Source organism: Lepidochelys kempii, chromosome 4 (assembly GCF_965140265.1).
Source record: "Lepidochelys kempii isolate rLepKem1 chromosome 4, rLepKem1.hap2, whole genome shotgun sequence".
Taxonomy (NCBI): Eukaryota; Metazoa; Chordata; order Testudines; family Cheloniidae; genus Lepidochelys; species Lepidochelys kempii.
Window position 1 is genome coordinate 107,034,852 of NC_133259.1, and position 22,459 is coordinate 107,057,310.

Below are 22,459 nucleotides of genomic sequence, written 5' to 3' on the forward strand. Positions count from 1 at the left end.
CTTGTTGCATATAGGCATGACAAAGATATTTTGGAAAACAATATAAATCTCCTCCCATCCTACCCTGATGTACCCTTGAAGTCTTTAAACCATGATTTGAGGACTTCAATAGCTCAGACATAGGTGAGAGGTTTATTGCAGGAGTGGGTGGGTGAGATTCTGTGGCCTGCGTTGTGCAGGAGGTCAGACTAGATGAACATAATGGTCCCTTCTGACCTTAAAGTCTACGAGGCTCAGGATTGATTCACTATCAGGAGTGTGAGCAGGGGTAGGGTCTCCAGGCCAGAGCAAGTAGGTTTGTGGCCTGTATGGAAAATCTAGGTGGTTCTCCTGCTTACACTGGAAGACTACTGTTGTGAGGCTCTATTGTCCACACACAGAGGGAGGTGCTGGCCATATATGTATCAAGCTGTTATTTAGAACGAGTGGGGTTCTTCTGCCCATGTGTAGCGTGGACAAGAGAAGGAGGGCAGAGTTAAGGCTGGTATGCTAATGGGTGTGAATGAGAAGTGTGGCTTGTCCTTATGTGCAAGAGGACATGAGAGGATGTTTAGCACAATATACGGAGGAGGGGTGGGTTGGGTAGGCATTAAAGGTTCTGCATTTAAATTTACAATGTTGAATTTAATAGTGAACAATAAATTAGATATAAGCTTGCAAAATCAGACTGCATAAACAAATACATCACCTGTCAGAGCAATGAGGCAACAGTCACTCTCTATGCAGCTCTGATGCAAACATTGTCTTCTGTTCTGGGCATGATATTTCCAGAAAGACATTGAGAAATTGGATGGAGCTCAGAGAACAACAAAAATGATCTGGGCTGGTAAGAATGACTTATGAGGAAAGCTTAAAAGAGACAAATATGTACAGCTTAGTGAAGTGATGACTAAGGCTGAAGGAGAGGAAACAGTCTGCAAATAGTTGAAGGGTGTAAACACAAAAGAGGGAGAGACATTATTTAGTGTGGTACACTGGAGTAGAAGTAAGAATAATAGGATGAAATAAAGGAAAGGGAAAATTACACTGAATAACAGGATACCTTTCTTGCAGTGATACGTATTAGTGTGGAATAGTTTCCCAAGGAAAATGATCAAAGCCTTAATCTTGGGTCTTATAATATTAGGGTTCTAGTTTTAAAAGTTTGTGGAATGTGATAATCCCTTTTAAAATGTCAGTGCTAAAAAATAAAGCTGTTATAATCTCAAGGCAATATGTGTTTACATCATTTAAAAACCTATCACTGACTGCATACATTATAATGGGTGTCAGAGGGGAAGGGAGGTGAGACCGTGTGCTACTGTTATTCTGGAGAAGCAGGGCCTAGAATTCCAATGGGTGCTTCAATGCTATCTCTCAATATTACGCTTTCATAATGTGCGAGTGGTCACAGTAGCCAACACTTGTAAATGGGGGTAGACAGAGGCAGTCTCAGGTCAGGACCCTATGAGGAAGCCTGCCTGGTTGGGGACATTTGCAAAAATTGTAAGGGGAGGGTGGAGTGGATGAGATATAATTGTAATATTGCACCCAAACAGCCTTAGAGTTTATCTAGATTGTGACCCTTCCTGGTTGTCCAAGGGGTCCCCTGTTTGCCCATCTGGACTCTCCTCAATATCACCACACTGTAAAACATGGACAATTAAAGTTGATGAGGGAAACCAGGATGGGCCTGCTGGTAAGTGTGGCCTAGCTTGTGGAACTTGCCAAATCACCAGTCTTGGCCAGGTTGGTTGACAGTACCAGGCAAAAAAATATAAGCAAAAAGAAGTCTGAAAGGTTCCATTGTAGCCAAAGGGATAAAAATGAAGGGTGGATTTTATAAGCTTATTTTATATTGTTTTATAAAATAAACCCAATCTTAAAAGCCTCAGGATGCAGATGCAGTATTTAACCCAATCCTCTCACCCCTTGGCAAAAGTCCAAGGAAATAGATTGGCTTTGTACCATGCCCTAAGACCAAACTCTGGCTCTGTGAACCAGATAGGCAAACAATTCAGAGTCAAGGGGCCTCCTCCAAAACCCACAGAAGTTGAGACAAAGGCAGAATGTAGAATCTGGGGACGGTTTACTTCAGCGCTAAACTGCTGGGGCAGTACATCTGAAAAAGGCAGTCATTCTGAAACTCATGACCCAAGATACATAGGGCTGTACAGTACAACATTGCAATCAGAAGAGGGCTACAGCATGTAAGTGCTTCTGAATTCCTGCTACTAAAGTCTCAAGTGGCATCAGAAGCCAAAAGCACTTTCCCCCTTTTCTGTACATAAATAAGACACTTGGGATAGATCTCTGGCTCTGGACTTTGCTATAGTTATTCATTCCATGGTAATCTTTAGACTGGTTTCTGCAATATACTGTGCATGGGGATAACCTTGAAGGCCGCTTGGAAGCATCAGCTGCTATACCACAAGGATTCTTATTAATTTGGCTGTATTAGTCCATTTAGGTGGTACTGGCTCTACTTTTTTTCAAGCAGCCCTGCTATTTACTGGGATTCCTCATATAGAATAGGTAAAATTTACTTCTCTATAAGTGTAGACTCTCTCTGCATATATTTAAGCTTTTCATAACATCCCTTGTGAAGTTTCTTAGTAATAAATTGAGTATACAAAGTACTGTATGTTATTACACTTCTATATCTTGATCCTTTGATTATATTTTTAAAGAATTCAAACAATTAAGCCTTATAAGGACTATAATTGACCCCCTTCTTTTTTTAATTGAAGACTTTTTTGTTGTTGCTTAATTAAAGCACCCCCAAAACACCTCTAACCACTAATTTCTAAACTTTGTTCCTTGATTGAATTATTTAGTGCCTAACGTCACCCAAACCCCAATAAACCTGGCAAGACCTAGAACTGTAGCAGTGCAAATAATGCTTTATTGAAGGGAGAGATTTATGATTTACAAACTTATTTAATTTTCAGGTTTTTCATTATGCAGAACTGTTGGCATTGGGAAGGCAGTCCAAAGTGTGCCATCTACATCACATGCCAGAGTTAGAGGCTTATTTCTAATGACTGAAACAAATACCAACTGGATGGGGAAATTGCCATGCATTCTTTCCATTAAAGATTGTAAGATGAACGTTTGACCCTGATTCTTGCTTTTAACAGCCATCTCAGTTCCTTCTTTTTTCTGGATGCGACCTAGAGTAACATACAGCAGCATAATTTACATGTCACATTAACCTCTTGAGCACTACACCAGAAAATGCCTCTCATGCCAGTTATTAAGCTCTTCTGCCCCAGCTTTATTTTATTTCTCTCCCATAATTTTTTCCACCCAATTTTTTTCTTTAAAAGAGTATTCAGTGGTTCTGTGGTGCTCCCAACCAATTTCACATTGTGTGTATGTGCTGACTAACAGCCAGGGATACATAAACTGTGAGTAGACTATAAAATTACCGTAAAAATGATCTTTAAAGGCTTCACTTTTACAAAATAAAGTAGTGCAACAACAAAAAATTCCTCCCAGCAGGGGATAATCAGTAGAAACCATATTTAATTGTAACACTGTTGTAGGGAAATTGTATGCAGAAGTAAGCCTTCTTTTCAAGCATTTATAGATATGAAGAATTTAATTACCCTTTAGATGGAAACTCTTTTATTTTTATTTCTTCTTCCCAAAGATATTCTTTGCAAAACTCCATTTGTCTAGTTTTTGATTATCCCAGCATGAAGGAGTAAAAAAAGGTATTTTTCCAACTCAAATTTTTCTGTGCACAGAATTATATAATCATACAAACTTCAAGATAAGATTTATAATATCTTGTTTATCCCCTCACCTGTGATGAATTGCACCCTACAATATATATTCTAATACCTTTGCCAGGTTTATTTTCAAAGACTCAGAAATGGGGATTCTTCTACCCTTCCATAGGCAAATTATTCTAGTCAAAGAGACCTAATAACTCCCCAAAATATTCTGTTTAAACATCCACCTTGCTTCACAGAGGATAAGTGCTTTTGACATGTTTAAATAAAAAAAAATTATATTTAATTTTCAACTATTATGCAGGTGCAGTATGTGATTTTTCATACTGTTCTTAATACAGTAAGATGAAGACATTCTTATACAGTGTGTATATCTGGACCTCCACACTCTGAAACAAACAAGTGTTTATTTTAAAATGCATGTTGCGTGTATAAATATCTATATCTCAGTTTTATATATATATATATATACACACACACACACCATATAGGTCAGTGGTTAGGGCACTAGATCAGAATCAGGAAACCAAAGTTTTGTTTCCAGTTCTACCACTGATCTGCTCCTTGACCTACGGAAAGTTACTTTGCACTTTCACTGCCTGTGTTTCTTCAGTTACAAAACTGAGATTTCAGAGTAACAGCCGTGTTAGTCTGTATTCGCAAAAAGAAAAGGAGGACTTGTGGCACCTTAGAGACTAACCAATTTATTAGAGCATAAGCTTTCGTGAGCTACAGCTCACTTCCTCAGATGCATATCGTGGAAACGCAGTTTCCACGATATGCATCTGAGGAAGTGAGCTGTAGCTCACGAAAGTTTATGCTCTAATAAATTGGTTAGTCTCTAAGGTGCCACAAGTCCTCCTTTTCTTTTTGCGAAAACTGAGATTGAAATACTTACCTGGCTCTGTAAAGTACTTTGAAATCTACAAATTAAGATTGCTATTTATTATTATATAAAATTGTGGAAAATCTTTCAACAAGGAGCAACTTCACTGCAAATAAACTAAAGTAACGTTATGGTTGAGAATTTGAACAGAGCAACCAAAATATGTAAAGGCATGACTCCTACAGAAATTATGAAGTAGGTAATACTGTATCTATATATTAAGGCATAGATATAAACAGATACATGCAGTGTGGCTGAGTTACAAATATTGTGGAAATCATGGCTTTACATGCCTTGACATTTGGGAGTTCAAATTCTCAGCCATAACACCATATTACAGTTATTTTCATTTAATATTAATAAAACTTCATACGAGATAATGCATTGTTTGCATTTTATCCAATCACTTCTGATACTTTGCTTTATTGATCAATGTGGTTTCTTTTCATTTTATCTTGACACTATAACAGCATATATATAGAAATGCAATGACTTTGCTTCATTTTGACATTGTAATATTCTCTATGTACACTTGCATTTACATCATCTTGAGACCTTTGGAATGACAATACGTCTCATTAAAGCAAGCAGTGAAATAGGATATCACGAAAACATCACAAAAAGTAACTAGTATGAAATCTAGGTAGCAATTTATCAAACAACCAACCAATTGGTTCAAAACATTGATTTTTCCAAATATATAATAATTTGTCTCTATAGCCACTTCTGAATCTCTCCTTTCTCTCACTCACTCCTTCCAGATCCAAATTCCCTTGTTTGCTACTCTGAATGGCTTCATCTGCCTTCATACACTGGTACAGGAGAACTGGAATAATGAGTCTGTCCACTGCCCCACTGAGTGCCCTGACAATTGGGATAGCATATCATTCTCTTTCACTCTGATCCAGTGACTAATTATTTATGCAACAGTTGAGACTGAAAGCAACCCCTAACTGAGTAGTTTATATGCCAGTGGTTAGCACACTCTCCAGGCAGGTGGGCCAATCTCTTTCCATCTCAGGCAGAAGGAGCAATTGAACCCAGCTATCCTACATCTTGTGTGGTTACTCCCACCATTGGGCTTAAGGTTATAAAGGGGGGTAGCAAGCAGCGCCATCTCCTCCTCAGTTTATACATCCTCTGATTTGGATGGATGGGCCACACAGGTGAGATAGGCAGGGGAACGCCCAGTTTGAGGATCCCACTGTGACTTACACCCCATATTCTTCATAGAATTATGGTTATGATATGAATATGGCATAACTAAGATATACTTTATGCAAGAAGGCTCATGTAAGATATCATTGGAAAGGTTATGGTTTGATTAATGTAATTATCCAATTTGTATGCATGTATCATTTCTGTACCTGAAGTTAGGAATATTGACTATGTAACAATTACAACTGTGTGTGTACTTGGGGAAACGCCCACCAGACAGTAAGCAATCAGACTTAATAGGTCATTAGAAAAAGACAATGTGTCCTTGAAGATGTGGATCTCCCATCTGCCTGGCTTCCTTCCTGTGGTCATGGCAAATAAACCTGGTTTCATAGTTGCTTTGACACTGCAAGGTCAGGTGATAAGATCACCTGATACAAAATACCACCTAGGACACTGTTGGTACTTTTCCTCTGTAGGGGATGGGGATCAAACAAAGGTTTCCTGCCTTAGGTAAATCCTTTTTAAGGCTGGGGAGGGGGTTAATCTAGACTCTCCTTCATTGCCTACCCAAGAAAAAATGCTGAAAATACCTGAAGAGACAAAGGAACTAACCTGAGGGGAAAGGCAGGTATGAGTTCAGACTGAGACAGAGGTCCAGTCTGTAAGAAGAAATAATTGGAACTCTAAGCTACAGAAACTCTGCAACTTGCCTAAAACAACATTTAGGGTGAGAAATTACTTCTTGAAACCAGTCTCTTTGAGATCTTGAATTTAGTATGCGTGTTTTGTTTTATTTGTTCAGTAATATGGTTTGTTTGTTTGTTATCCCTTATAATCACTTAAAATCTGCCTTTTTTGTTTTGTTTATTATTAAACCCAGTTTGTGCAATTTCTAAATTGGGGCAAAGAAGTTGTGCATCTCTCTCTTCACATTGAGGGAGAGGGCAAATTTTTATGAGCCTGTGCTGTGTACAATGCAAGATAGTATTATTTTGGGTTTATTTCCCCATGTGAGTGCTGGGTGAATCTCTCACAGACTTCAGTCTGCGTCTGCAGCTGGGCGTGGCCCTACCTGTGTGTGTGCTGCAAGAGGCTGGAGAGCCTAATTCAGCAAAACAGGGAGAGGGAATCCAGGCTGGTGGAGCAGGAGGGGCTCAGTGAAACCCCAGTACATCAGGTGGCATCTCAGAATGGGGAGGAGGGTCTAACCTATCACAGTGGCGTAGTCAAGCAGGGTAATGTGCAAGCTTATTGTTGTGAGACACTGGTGGTGATTTTAACTGAGTTTCAAGTGTGTTGGCTGGAGAACAGACAAAGCAGTTACCGGTTTGTTATTTTCTGTTTGCTTATTTAGAGTCAAGGAAGTAGAGGTAGAAAAGCAGCAAGATGAGTGAAAATAGTGAAACGGTTGCAAAGCTGGAACTCTGCAGAGTTCCAGGCAGAGGAGAGGAAGAAATAATACCACAGACAGGTGGAATTAAAACAGATGGAAATTGATGAGCAAAAAAGCAGCCCATCAGAGAGCCATGGAACTGAGACTGCTAGAAGCTGATTAGGAAAGGGAAGCTCAGAAGCATGAACTGGCCCTAATGGAGTGGAAGAGACCGAACCCCCCTCCCCCACCAAGGGGCTCCACTTCTCCAATAATCCACAAGTGGAAGCAGTTGTGTCCAGCATACAATGAGTCTGGTGACATTGCTAAATATTTCAATCACCTTTGAGAGGCTGTGTATGCTCCATGTGATTCCTGAGGATCAGAAGATGACCACTTTGGTTGCAAAGTTGACTGGGAGAGCTCTGGGCATATTCAGTAAGATGCCAATGGGTGATGGTTCCACTTATGGTAAATTAAGGAATTGGTTTTGAAACAGTTTCAGATTACACCTGAAATGTATAGAGTAAAAATTAGAAGCCTTGAGAGGTGCTGGATTAAGTAATATGGTTTATGTGAACCAAATGAGAGATTTACTGGATAAGTGGGTCAGGGGGAAAGGTATTTCAAGCTTTGAAGGAATGTGTGATTCGGTTGCTCAGGAACAGTTCCTGAATATGTCTAGTTATTATGTAAAATAGCACCTATTACTAATAAGTCAGAGGCAGAGGGGTTTAAGTTTAATGGGAAGCAAGGTCACTGCTTTATCCCTGGGAAGAGGGAGAGTGGTCAGGGGGTGGGGCATTCACCCTCCCAGAATCCTACCTCCCAAACCACCCTTAAAAACCAGGTGACTCTAGAAAGTGCTTCCACTGTAATTCTACAGAGCAGCTGAAATATAACTGCCCCAAATTGAAGGAGAATAAGCCTCCCTTGTTGGCTTGGCTGTCCTCAGCCCCAAGGCACCAGAGAGTAATCCCACAACTTATCATACCTGCTTGGTGAACACAGGCCCTGGTGAACCGGACAAGGAACACACTAAGGTTGTCAGGACTGAGGGCATGGGGTAGAGAGATACTGGCATAGCTTTTTCTGGTTCGACCAAGTGTGGTCCAGAGGCTAGTATTTTACCTGGACAAATGACCAGCATTAAGGGGGTGGGGCAGGAAAGGTTCCCCACACCACTAGCAAAGGTTTGTGTGGAGTGGGAAGGCAATTTATTTGTGGGGATGCTAGAGGACATCCCGGTGGACATGTTGGTAGGAAATTATTTTTTCCACAAGGCCAGGACTGTTGGTGTAGTAACTTCCAGCATGGAGGAGTGTTGTGTAGGGTCCCCAAATGGGGAGGAGAGTGTATTGCCTGCCAGTGAGAGGGCTGTTCCAGTTGGTAGCTGCAGGTCTGATGCAGCTGAACCGGTGATAGGTCCTGCTCTAGAGAGCATGGAGGTGTGTTTCTCAGAGAGGAGTCTGGGGAAGGGTGTTGGAACCTGAGAATCCACAGAGGAGGTTGGTGAGGGTTCCATTGGCACTGCAGTGAAAGGTGGCAGCGTGCTTTCAGGTGTGGGAGAGGTGGAGTCAGGCCTCTGCCCAACTGAAAGCAACAGGTCCCCAAGGCTAGGGGCAGGAGAGATGTGGTCAGTGGCTGAGGATTTTATCCCAAGTATTAGATGTCAGGAATATGCAGCTAAGCGAAAGGCAGACCCCTCTCTACAGGGCATAAGGAAGTGTATCCTAGAGGGAACTCTAGGAAGGGAGTAGGGGAAGGTTTTTTTTTTTTTTTTTTTTTTTTTTTTGGAAGAGGATGGGAAACTGTATAGAGAGGCTCCTGTGGGAAGAAACAGAGGCCCCAGGCAACCTTGTAAGTAGTTGGTTGTATCCAGCCAGCTCCGGGGGGAATTAATGCTGGTAACGCACAATGGTCCCTTTGCTGGTCACTTGGGGGTACAGAGAACTTATTACAGGCTAAGGAGGAATTTCTACTGGCCAGGAATACAGAATGATGCGAGAGATTATTGCAGGTCTTGTGTGGTGTGTCAAGAGGAAAAAACCTGTAGGACCCCAGAAAGCTTCTCAGTGTCACTTAAATGTCATACAGGAGGCATTCCTGAGGGTGGCAATGAACATTGTGGGTCCAATGCCATGACCCACTCGGAGGGATAACAAATATATCTTAGTGGTACCCTGAGGCAGCCACTTTGTCCAATACAGCAACTGAGACAGAGGCAAGAGCCCTGCTCACTATCTCCATCTGAGTGGGTTTCCCAAAGAAGATTTTGTCCGATTGGGAGACAAACTTTATGTCACAGTTGTTCAATGAGCTATGGAAGGTGTGTGGCATGAAATAACTTAAGACTTCCCCCTATCATCCCTGGGCCAATGGGTGGGTGGAAAGTTTAATGGGACCCTGAAATCCATGCTGGGAATGTACACCAAGAAAAGGGGCCAAAGTTGGGACAAGTTATTGCCCTTTCTACTGTATGCTTACAGGGAGGTACCCCAAGAGTCAAAGGTTTTCTCCATTTGACTTTTTATATGAGAGAAAAGTAAGGGGACCCCTTGATCTCATTAAAGACTCATGGAAAGGGTGCCATGAGGTGAGGGAAGAACTAGTAACTGAGTATGTTCAGAGGTTTAGAAAGGAGTTAAAGGACATGATGGAAATTGTCCAAAACAAAACTCCAAGACAGTCAGGCCAAACAAAAGGCATGGTATGATAAAATCTTGTAAATGCAAGATTTTGACATAGGTGATGGTGACGGTACTCAGCCCCGCAAAAATGTTCAAAATGCAAAACTCTTGGGAGGGGCCCTTTGAGATGGTAGAAGTGGCCAATGAGGACACATCAGGTTAAAAAGCCCCATGATGATACTGTTTCCCAACTGGTACACGTGAACCAGCTCAAAGACTATCACAGCAGGGAGGCCAGAGTAAACATGATCGGTTGTGTGGAAGGGGAAACTGAGGCACACTCACTCACTGATTTGATGGCTGAATGCCAAGATGGATTGATTCTGGAAAGCCTTGAAATCTGTAGAGAATTAACACCAGTCAAAAGTGGGGCGGCGTTGTCAGTGCTGCAGGAGTACAGTGAGGTGTTTTTATGAGCTTGCATTGTGCAGATCTTTCTATACAGTGCAAGGTAGTATTATTTGGGGTTTATTTCCCAAATGGGCTGTGCACATGAGTGCTGGGTGAATCCTCTCACACAGAGCTGACTTCAGTCTCTCTGCAGCTGGGTGTGGCCCTACCTGCGTTTGTGCTGCGAGAGGCTGGAGAGCCTAATTCAGCAAAACAGGGAGAGGGAATCCAGGCTGATGGAGCAGAAGGGACACAGATTACCAGCAGGACAGTGGGGTGGGAGGAGGTATTTTTTCATATTCTCTGTGAATAAATAAAGTCTGCTGCAGTTTCCATGGCATGCATCCGATGAAGTGAGCTGTAGCTCACGAAAGCTCATGCTCAAATAAATTGGTTAGTCTCTAAGGTGCCACAAGTACTCCTTTTCTTTTAGTGAAACTCCAGTACATCAGGTGGCACCTCAGAAGTTGGGCGGGGGGGAAGATCTAATCAGTCATACCTATTGAGGCTTGGGTATGGGTCTAGGCGCAGGGGTGCCTGAGTCAGCTGTGCACATGCTCACTGGCAGATTCATAAGTCCCAAGAGACTTTACCAGCTGACTTTTAGGCACCTTAGGATTTTTAGATGTCTGAGTTAGGTGGCAGTTAAGTAGACATTTTTAGGATCTCAATGGCACCTAAATGTTGGACTTTGAGCATATCAGTCCTTTTGTTGTCTACTCTTTAGTCTATCTGGGTAAAGTTTTCAAAAATACCTCTGACTTAATAGCCTCAGTCTCATTTTCAAAAGTGACTTAGGCACTGATGACCCTAAATCCCACTGACTTTGAATGAGACTTAGGCTTCTAAGGGACAGACTTTAAAACATATGTTGGGTCTAGAGAAGCAGATAGGTGCCTAGTGAGATTTGCAGAGTACTTAGGTGCCTAATTCCCATTTAAATCAATTTCTTCCTGATGGGAATTTTTTTTTTTAAATCACATAACAAAAGTGATGTTGGAGAACAAATCAACATCCCTTCACATTCCAATGCCTTCAGTGCATTGGACATCACCTTGCAGTGGTTTGAAGGACAAGGAGCAATGCAGTGCACCATTTGGCAAATGCAATCTCGCTAGTGTAATTCCAAGATGTTCAGTTGTATGAACTTTTCAATTTTATGAACTCCTCAATCCAATTAATTTATAAAATAGGGGCTCTATTGAATTTAACATTTATATTGTTGTACTATACAGAGGCCTCAAACAAAATGGGATACATCATGCTTGGCACTGCACAAACAGGCATTGATTTAGCACAGCCCTTACACATATGCATAAACTGTGATGGGTATACCAACCCCACACTGGTGAGGTGAGGCTTAAGGAGTTGCTCTAGATGCAGGAAGCCACACCACCTTGTTCCTGCAGGGCATGCTCCCTGTGGACGGAGAATTCAAAAGGGAGCAACTCAGCTCAGTCTGGATGGATCAAGCCGGAGAAGAGTTGGGTGCTGCAGTCTCCTGTAGAGAAGCTGCCAGGGCTCCAACTGGCTGGGACTGCACCACATAGTCAAACCACCGCAGGCCTTTCAACTGCAACGGCCAAGGATGACAAGCCACTGCCAAAAGGGGAAGACACTCTGGAGAATGACCCAAGAGGACTCCAAGGGGGACACGAAGACAGAGGTGTGGCACAGATGGAGGAACAGAAGCAGGGGTAGGAAGTGACCCAGGGAACCGGCGTAAGGGCATCTGCCCCTAGGCCATGTATTGGAACCATTATTTTGAAGGGCCCTGGTTTGGAACCCAGTGGAGCAGGGTGGGCCTGGGTTCCACAACCCCAGTCACAGACTCTGACCATTGGGGGACTGCCTACTGGCTAGGATCAGTGGCAACGCAGCCACAGACTGTCACTGTGGGGTGACATTACCACTGACTCTCGGTGCTAGGCAAGGCACCCACAGACTTTTGCCTTTTGGTGACTTTGCCACTGATCCTGCTGCTAGATAAGGTGGTCAGACTTTCGTTGTGGAGTGATCTTGCCACTGATTCTAGACACTAGGCAAAATGGCCACAGACTCTTACCTTTGGACAAGACTGCTACTGATGCTAGCCACTAGGCAAGGTGGCCACTGACTCTTGCTACTGGGTGACATAGCCTGGAGTATCACCACTAGGCAGTATCACTGCCCTTGGCTACAAAACCCCACCACAATAACTTTAAGCATATAGGAGGAGCTAGTGAACAGGAGCAGCTAAGAGTGGAGTTTTGTGAGGGACTTCTCATGGTGAAGGAGGAGCAGTTATGTGACCCTTGGGGTAAGTTTGGGTGTTTGTTGTGGTGTGCTTACTGCTGGACTGAAATATACCGTTTGGTCTGTTTGGGGGACAGTGTGCTGAGCCTAGCAGTCTGCTAGGGAAGGCCGAGAGCTGACAGCTTCTTAATAAGGCTTTAATCCTTAAGCACCCATCAACCCTTAACCAGGAGGTGGGGCTACTCAGGAAGACCAGGCTTTAAAAAGCCCACTCCTAAGCGACCAGAAGAGCTAGCAAACAGGAGCAGCTAGCAGGGGAGTTTTGCGAGGGAGTTGAAGGCTAGATACACTTAACATTCCTTAAACTTCTTTAAACTTAAGCCAAAAACCACCCTCTGATAAAAACAAAACAGCAAAGGAATTAGCTGCAGGAGTAAAAAGAGAATGCAGGCAGAAGTCCAGCAACATCTGTGCATTCGGTGCAAGGAGCTCCTGGCCCTCAGAGACTGTATACAAGCTTTAGAGACCAGGCTGACTCAGGTGGAGGAGCTAAGGGAGCCAGAGAGGTACAGAGATGAGACTTTCTGGGACGTAGTAGTATGGTCCCACCCCCAGTCTGACAGCCTCTGTGCTGTTGGGGAGGATGAAAGCCTCAGAGAAAGAAAACATCCAACTGGAGCAAAGGGAAATGATCCCATAGTTGGGACCCTCCTTCCAGATGATGATGTGGTATCCTCTTACACTGAGGAGACCTCTCCAGGGTAGGGAACACCAGTTTTTAGGAAGAGACAGGTAGCTGGGTTTGCAATGACCGGGAGAACCGCATGGTGACTTGCCTGCCTTGTGCGAAGGTTGCGGATCTCTTGAGACATCTAGATAGGTTCATGTGTAGTGCTGGGGAGGAGCCAGTGGTTGTGGTACATGCAGGTACCAATGACATAGGGAAGGATAGGAGAGAGGTCCCAGAGGCCAAATTTAGGCTGCTAGGTAAGAGATTGAAGTTCAGGACCTCCATGGTGGCATTCTCTGAAATGCTTCCAGTTCCACATGCAGGGCCAGTTAGGCAGGCAGAACTGCAGGGTCTCTTTGGGGAAAGGGGAGCCTATACAGGAAGGATGGGCTCCACCTAAACCAAAATGGAACCAGATAGCTGGCACTTAACATTAAAAAGGTTGTAGAGCAGTTTTTAAACTAAGGGCTGGGGGAAAGCCGACAGGTGCGGAGGAGCATGTGGTTTGGACAGAGACATCCCTTAGGGAAGGATCTACTCATGGAAAGTCTCTATATCCTAGTAAGGAGGAGAGTATGGAAGATAAAATACAGGTAGGATCGGATAAACAGTGAAATGAAAAAAGTCTTATTCAATTACATCATGTAATGGGAGACAGCTAAAAAGTGACAAGTTTTTAAAGTGCTTATATACCAATGCTAGAAGTCTAAATAATAAGATGGGTGAACTACAGTGCCTCATATTAAATGAGAATATTGATATAATAGGCATCACATAAACCTGGTGGAATGAGAATAATCAATGGGACACAGTAACACCAGGATACAAAATATATCTGAAGGACAAAACAGGTCATGCTGGTGGGGGAGTGGCACTATATGTGAAAGAAAGTGTAGAATCAAATGAAGTAAAAATCGTAAATGAAGCAAACCATAGAATCTCTGTGGATAGTACTATAGATAGTAATTCCATGATTTAATAATCATATAGCAGTGGGGATATATTACCGGCCACCTGACCAGGATGGTGATAGTGACTGTGAAATGCTCCGGGAGATTAGAGAGGCTATTAAAATAAAAAAATCAACAAATAATAATGAGGGATTTTCAACTATCCCCATATTGAGTGGGTACATATCACCTCAGGACGGGATGCAGAGATAAAGTTTCTTGACTCCTTAGATGACTACTTCTTGGAGCAGCTAGTCCTGGAACCCACAAGAGGAGAGGCAATTTTTGATTTAGTCCTAAGTGGATCACTGCATCAGGTTCATGAGGTGAATATAGCTGCACTGCTTGGTAATAGTCACCACAATATAATTAAATTTAACATCCCTGTGGCGGGGAAAACACCAAAGCAGCCCAGCACTGTAGCATTTAATTTCAGAAAGGGGAACTACACAAAAATGAGGAGGTTAGTTAAACAGAAATTAAAAGGTACAGCACCAAAAGTAAAATCCCTGCAAGTTGCATAGAAACTTTTAAAAGACACCAAAATAGAGGGTCAACTTAAATGTATACCCCAAATTAAAAAAATATAGTAAGAAAATAAAAAAGCCACTGTGGCTAAAGTAAAAGAAGCAGTGAGAGGCAAAAAGGCATCTTTTAAAAAGTGGAATTTAAATCCTACTGAGGAAAATAGAAAGGAACAAACTCTGGCAAATGAAGTGTAAAAATATAATCAGGAGGAAAAACTTTTTTTGAAGTACAGCTAGCCAAAGACTCAAAAAGTAATAGGATTTTTTTAAAAAAAAACACAACAGAAGCAGGAAGCCTGCTAAACCAGTGGGGCCACTGGATGATCGAGATGCTAAAGGAGCCCTCAAGGATGATAAGGTCATTGCAGAGAAACTAAATGAATTATTTGCATCAGTCTTCATGGTTGAGGATGTGAGGGAGGTTCCCAAACCTGAGCCAAATCTGAGGAGTCGTTAGAGGAGGTTTTGGAACAAATTGATAAACGAAACAGTAATAAGTCACCAAGACCCGATAGTATTCGCCCAAGAGTTCTGAAGGAACTCAAATGTGAAATTGCAGGACTAACTATAGTCAGTAACCTATCATTTAAATCAGCTTCTGTATCAAATGACTGGAGGATAGCTAATGTGACACCAATTTTTATAAACGTTGACCCCAGCGTTTGCAGGCCGGTAAGCCTGACTTGAGTACCAGCCAAACTGGTTGAAACTATAGTAAAGAACAAAATTGTCAGACACATAGATGAACATAATTTGTTGGGGAATAGCCAACATGGTTTTTCTAAAAGGGAAATAATGCCTAACCAATTTACTAGAATTCTTTGAGGGGGTCAACAAGCATGTGGACCAAGGGGGATCCAGTGGATTTAGTGTAAGTAGATTTTTAGAAAGCCTTTGACAAGGTCCCTCACCAAAGGCTCTTAAGCAAAATAAGCAGTCATGGGAGAAGAGGGAAGGTGCTCTCATGGATTGGTAACTGGTTAAAAGATAGGAAACAAAGGCTAGGAATAAATGGTCAGTTTTCAGAATGGAGAGAGGTAAATAGTGGTGTCCCCCAAGGGTCTGTTCTGGGACCAGTCCTATTTAACATTCATAAATGATCTGCAAAAAGGGGTAAACAGTGAGGTGGCAAAATTTGCAGATAATGCAAAACTACTCAAGATAATTAAGTTGCAGGCAGACTGCAAAGAGCTACAAAAGGATCTCTCTCTCAAAACTGGGTGATTGGGCAACAAAATGGCAGATGAAATTCAATGTTGATGAATGCAAAGTAATGCACACTGGAAAACATAATCCCAACTATACATATAAATGATGGGGTCTAAATTAGCTGTTACCACTCAAGAAAGATCTTGGAGTCATTGTGGATAGTTCTCTGGAAAAATCCACTCAATGTGCAGCGGTAGTCAAAAAAGTGAACAGAATGTTGGGAATCATTAAGAAAGGGATAGGTAATAAGATAAATATCATATTGCCTCTATATAAATCCATGGTATGCCCACATCTTGAATACTGCATGCAGATGTGGTCACCCCATCTCAAAAAAGATATATTTGAATTGGAAAAGGTTCAGAAAAGGGCAACAAAAATTATTAGGGATATGCAATGGCTGCCAAATGAGGAGAGAATAATAAGACTGGGACTTTTCAGTTTGGAAAAGAGACAACTAAGGGGGGATATGCTAGAGGTCTATAAAATCATGACTGGTGGGAGACAGTAAATAAAGTGGTGTTTACTCCTCCTCATAACACAAGAACTAGGGATCACCAAATGAAATGAATAGGCAGCAGGTTTAAAACAAACAAAAGGAAGTATTTTTTCCACACAACACACAGTCAACATGTGGAACTCCTTGCCAGAGGATGTTGTGAAGGCCAAGTGTAAAGGTTTGGACTCACCCCAGTGGCACCTCCTACTGGTAGTCATTGGGAATTAGCTCATCCAGCCCCAGAGCACCCTCTGCAGGCCGGTGATCCACCTTACTGCCAGCCCTCCTGTGTCCCTCCCAGGACCCAGTGCCCCTTTCCTTGGGGTGCTGCCCCCCTGGCAGAACCCCCACACTCTCAGGTTCTAGGTCTCCTCACCCAGGGGAACCTTAACCCCACCTCACCTCAGTTTGGGCTACTGCCAGTCCCCACTTAGCTCCTTATATCAGGGGCAGACTGCAGTGTATACGCCACTCATCACCGGCAAGGGGGTTTTGGACCTGCTGCCTCCGCCTACCTGTGGGCTGCCCCTCTGCAACCCTACACCTATTCAGCCTGTAGCCTAAGGCTTTCCAGGGAGGAACTCCCAGCTCCTCTGGCCCTTCCCCAGCCCTGTCCCCAATCTAGGTGCCGTGCCCTTCTCCCTCTACAGGTAGAGGGAGGAGTGACTGGGGTCCTGGATCATAGCCTCTTATAGGGGCCAGCTGGGCCTGATTAAGCTGGCCACAGCTGCAGCAGCTCCCTTAATCCAGCTGGGCCCTAAGCCCTCTCCCCGGGCTGGCCTCAGCCCTGTCAGGGCCGGAGCAGGTAACCACCCCACTATACCAAAACTACAGCAGGGTTCAAAAAAAAAACTAGATAAAATCATGCAGGATAGGTTCATCAATAGCTATTAACCAGGATGGGCAGGGATGGTGTCCCTAGCCTCTGTTTGCCAGAAGCTAGGAGTGGGCAACAGGGGATGGATCACTTGATGATTACCTGTTTTGTTGATTCCCTCTGGGGCCCTTGGCATTGGCCACTGTCGGAAGACAGGATACTGGGCTAGATGGACCTTTGGTCTGACCTAGTATGGCTGTTCTTATGCTCTTAAGAGTAGTCCCATTCATTTCAGTTGGACTACACACGTGCTTAGACCCAAATCCTCAACGTAGTTAGGTGTCTAACTTCCACTGATCTCAATGGGAGTAAGGCGCTCTACATTTGGGGATCTGGGCCGAAGTGCTTTGCTGGATTGGGCCCACAGTGAAATACCATCCCTATCCCAAACAGCTTACAGTGTAAGAGACCTAAGTGTTATTAAGGTGTAACTCTTTACAACCTCTCCAGAAGTCTCAGCAGAAGCCAAGCCCTGTCCTGCTGAGTCAAGGTGGTCACACCAAATTGGGATTTGGAGTGGGGAGGAGAATAATAGTATAATTTCTTAAATTAATGTTTCACTGAGAGCTGGTTCAAGGAAGAGACTGTAAAAATGGCAAGACAAAAGGCAAGTAAAATGAAGAGGAAGGAACTGCTGCAAAATTACTAACATTAAATAATATTTTGTTCATGCTTATGATCACTTATGACAAACATGCTGGGAGAAGAGCAGTCATGTGAAGGAATTTAGCATTTTCAAATGCAATTCTAACTTGATATATCTTGGGAAGCTCTACTCCCTATAAGTCACCCTGGTGCATAGAGCCTGCTCAAGGAAGGTAGAGGTGTGATTTTTCAAAAGACCTCACCATAGGCCTAATTCTGCTCCTATCGAAGCCAGTGGTGAAGCATCCATTGACTTCTATACCAGCAGAGCTATGCCAATATTGAGCACTTTTGAAAATCCCTTCCTAAGGGCTGAAGTGGAACTGATATGATGCATTAGCTCTGCACTGGAGTGAATTTCACTGTGTGAACATTCCAAACACTGCATGGAGCTAATTGCATGCAGTCTTCCTTAAGCTATATGCAACAGGATCATATTCTAGAACAAAGAATATATATTAGATCGAAGGGCCAGATTTTCAAAAGTATCCAGCGTGTAGCAATTCCCATTCTTTGCAATGAGAGCTGCTGGCTGCTGAGCAGCTTTAAAGATCTGGCCGCCAGTTGTGGATGCTATGGATATTGAGCAAAGCTGGCCCTAAAATGTGCAGTTTTGAAAGTGCTTTTTTTAAAAAAAAAAACAAAAAACCAGGCAGGCCATAAAAAAATAGAAAATCTACCATTTTTGCTTTATGAAGATAGCAAAAGAGTACAATTCCAAAATACCCAGTGCTGAACATTTCCATTTGATTCCATTCCAAGATTATGAAGTAGGATTAAATCTACCTTTCTGCTAAATATTCTTCCTTCCTTTCTGCCAAACATTTTTTTCTAATCACATTACTTTACTCTGATTTACACAAGTTTTAGCTTCAGGAATCAATGGCCATTGCTGAATGCAAATAGGCACACAAGAAAATTATATTAAGTTTGCACAATTGATCTTTCATCATTTAAAAATGTACCTTTTAAAATTTCTTGTAATGTCAGCCTGAAATACTTCCAGCGCTGGGTGTCATCAAGTGGAGCAGGGTCACTCTGGGAAAACCCATTCTCAGTGATGTAAATTATAGGATTATTATATGTATCCTAGAACAAGAGAGCAGAAGTTTTATTCAGAACAGATGTAAGAAAACCCATAAAATCACATGCATTCGCTTCTATCTTCTCTAAGCTACAACCCCTAACTCGTTTTCATCAAATTGCACTGACCCTATTAACTTGTAATTTTCCATGTGCTGACCTTTCATGACTAACAGTGGAAAAGCAAAACTCTGCAAACATCCATGAAGATAGTGAAATGACTTATTTTAATAAGAATACAAAAATATCTTTCCTGCATAGCATCTGCATCTTGTCACCGCTCCTTAACCCTTTGGTTCTAGCAGTCACAGCATGTCCCACTGTCAGCAATGGTTTGCATGCCAGGAAAACCTGACTGCTAGTATCCAAAAGATCATTTGTGAAGTTCAACTGATGATCGAACACTCACATATCATTTCAAATTGTAACTCCTGCTCAGTATGAGTTGTCAAGTAATAGCAACAAAAAAACTGCCAAGTCTTCACCTTTCTCAGTAGTTATGATGCAAAAATGAAACAAAGAATCCCAAGTCAACTTGTTTACACTCTTGCACCGTGCCTTTTGCTACAGCATGTGGGTGCCTCCCAATAACTGAGTCACCCATATTGCACTGCACAAATCCTTTTCCTCAGTGGTGGTTAGCTAACTAAAAATCTGGATGATCAAGTGAGTGTCACACCATACCTTGATATATTTCAGAAGCCTACGTAAACCCCAGGGAACTACAGCCAGCCATGAGCTGCCAGCAGCAGAAGGCCAGGAATGGTCCATTATTTGTTCAGCTTCTCTGTCCCCAGAAACACTTGGTTCACTGTGTGTATTTTTTTGGCGCTTTACTTTGCGAGTAGTATAATAATTTAGGGAAAAAAAGTCAGCAGTTCCCTTGATCGTCATCTTTTCTTCCTCGGTAAATTCTGGAAGCCTTGATGATAGGTAGCCTTGCTTTGTACTCATTACAGAGATCTGGGATTTCATGATGGCCGGATAGTCACCACTAATAAATATGGGTTCAGCAAACCAGTCTAAGCAAAAGGCCATATACCTTTTAGTAGCTTCTTGATCTGCAAGACAAGTTGGATCTAAAGGTTCTGCCCAATCTGAGTTTAGAGCTATAGACACAAGCCCATGTTGCTTTTCTCTAAATAACAAATCATAACTGTGCCAGGCTTTAGCATGAGCCTTTATCATGTTATGAGCTGTCCGATACGCTCCAATACCAGGTTCCATTATTCCTGGAGCCACAATGCCTTTTTCATAGCCATCTTTAGCAACAACATAAGGCTCATTAATAGTGACCCACAGTTTCACTCGGTCTCCAAATGCTCTGAAGCAAAACTGTGCATAGCTGTCAAAGACCTCAGTGATTGCATCAGAGCTCCAGCCACCTTGATCTTCTAAATGTTGAGGTAAATCAAAGTGATATAATGTCACCATGGGCACAATGCTATTTGCCAACAGGTCATCAATGATCTTGTCATAGTAATCAACTCCTGAAAAAGATAAAAGAAAAAAGGTTGGCTTCATATTTTATTACCTTAAAAATGCAGAAACCTCACTTACAAATAATATTACCACAGCGTTATTTTTCTCTGTCTCCTCAGTATTGCGTATCATCTCACAGGTGTATGCTAAATCTATTTTAAACCAGGAGGGAAAGATTTTCAGAAGTTGTCTTCACCCAGCAGCTGCTATTTAGGCACCAAAAGGGACCGCATTTTCAGAAGTAATCAGTGCACAGGAGCTTCCACTGAGAACAGTGGGAGTTGCTGGATACTTAACACTTTTGAAAATTTGGTCTCTTCATGTAGTGGCCAAATGGGAGCTAAGCTCTCAAGAATCTGGCCCTAAATGTAGGAGCTGAGCTCTTTTGAAAACTGTACCCTCATTGTATAGTTTGATCAATACCAAAGCTAGGTCTAATGGAGGGATTTTTCTCCTGGAGAACTACACAGACACTAAAGCAAAGAGTGCAATATTCACCAAGATCAAGGCACGTTGTAACCGGTTGGCCTCTTTTGATTTGCACCTGGTCAGTAGGGTGAGCCATTTCCTTTTGGATGTGGGCCTTGCTGTTGCTATCCCTGACTTTCTCAACTGCAGATTAACCAATTGCAATGAATTCTACAATGTAGAAGTATCTGGAGGCTGAAGCTGGGGCAGCATGCAGCAGTTCCCTCTCCAGCTTGGGCATCTTGTCAGGTCTATCTGACATTTGGGGCTCTTCATTGGTTGCTATTGGTCTCTAGATGGTGTTGGTCTTGAGCTACAATACTTAAGTGTCTTGGGACAAGCCCACCTGAGAGACTAACTCCCTCCTTGTGGCATTGCCACAGTTGCAGACAGCAGAGGCACTCAAGCTAGATCCCTCTGGTTATAAAAGAGAGGGGACAGACAGTTGGTCATTCGCCATGAGGATCCTGGCACTCTGAAACTTTCCCCCACCACTTTGGTCTGAAATAGCCTGAACTCAATCACCTGGGAAAGCAACAAAAGCCATTTATTTGATAGGCTTTGGGGGGCAAAGCTTGAGAGGATATTCCTGGAGGGCGAATGGGGATATTCAGTTACTGGGCTTTATCAGCTGGCTAAGTTAACATGTCTCCTGTATGATTATTTTTATGCAGCTGGGTGGTCATTGTAAATTAAAGTTGCTGCCTGGGCACTTGGTGCTTTTGTATGGGCATTTTTTTTAGTTTTGTTTAAATATAAATAAATAAAAGGAAATAGATTTTTTTCAAGCCTCCTTAGAATGATGGGTCTTGCATCATATGTAAAATATGGTGTTACTTTTTCAGACGTGGGCTAACAGTTAGCTTGCTCCTTCACAAAAACCATCTGACTTTGGATTTTTCCAATTGCATTCCTACTAATAATATTAACTTTGAATTATTATTTATAGTACAGTTAAATTCAAAGGGTCCAGACAGGACAGAGGGTGCTTTATGCAGGTGCCATACAGACAAAAGGTAGAGCTTGCCTCAGAGACTTGGATTCACTTTTGAAAATTGCCTTAGTGACTTAGGAACCCAGGCCCCATTTTCAAAAGTGATTTATGCACTTGTGAGTCATTAAGACAGAAGCTCCTAAATCTCTTTTGAAAATGGGACTTACGCCCTGGGACAAGACTTGACAGTTTGAAGACTTGAACACATGGAAGAAAGGAGCAGACAACAATAAGGTTGCATATATTAGCTGAGTATATGATTTGGAGACTTCATAGAGTTTTGTTTTTGAATATAGTAACAAAATATGTTAATGAATCACAAACAAGCCACCTGTATTAGTGAGTGAATGTGTTAGTCCTATGCTAACTAATTCTTTGCACTGGTTTTTGGATTCAGTGTGTGCTAACATTAAAAAAATGCAGACACAGATGCCCTGGTCTACATTGTAATTGTCAATGTTAGGCCTTAAAATTAGCTTGCTTTCACAGTTGTACCATATGGTTGGTCTTTTCTCAAGGATTCTACTCATACTGTTTTTTAA

The 22,459-nt window shown here is 42.3% G+C and overlaps 1 protein-coding gene across 2 annotated transcripts in view; it reads right to left on the reverse strand.

The window, feature by feature from the left end:
- LOC140910713 (cytosolic beta-glucosidase-like) overlaps nt 1-22,459 on the reverse strand; it is a 90,984-nt gene that overhangs the window by 14,806 nt on the left and 53,719 nt on the right. For both annotated transcript variants that reach the window (XM_073342389.1, XM_073342387.1), the window contains exons 4-5: nt 19,658-20,463; nt 18,856-18,979 (exon numbers count right to left, since the gene is read on the reverse strand). In XM_073342389.1, coding sequence (XP_073198490.1) covers nt 18,856-18,979; nt 19,658-20,463 — 930 coding nt within the window. The remainder of the gene's footprint in view (nt 1-18,855; nt 18,980-19,657; nt 20,464-22,459) is intronic.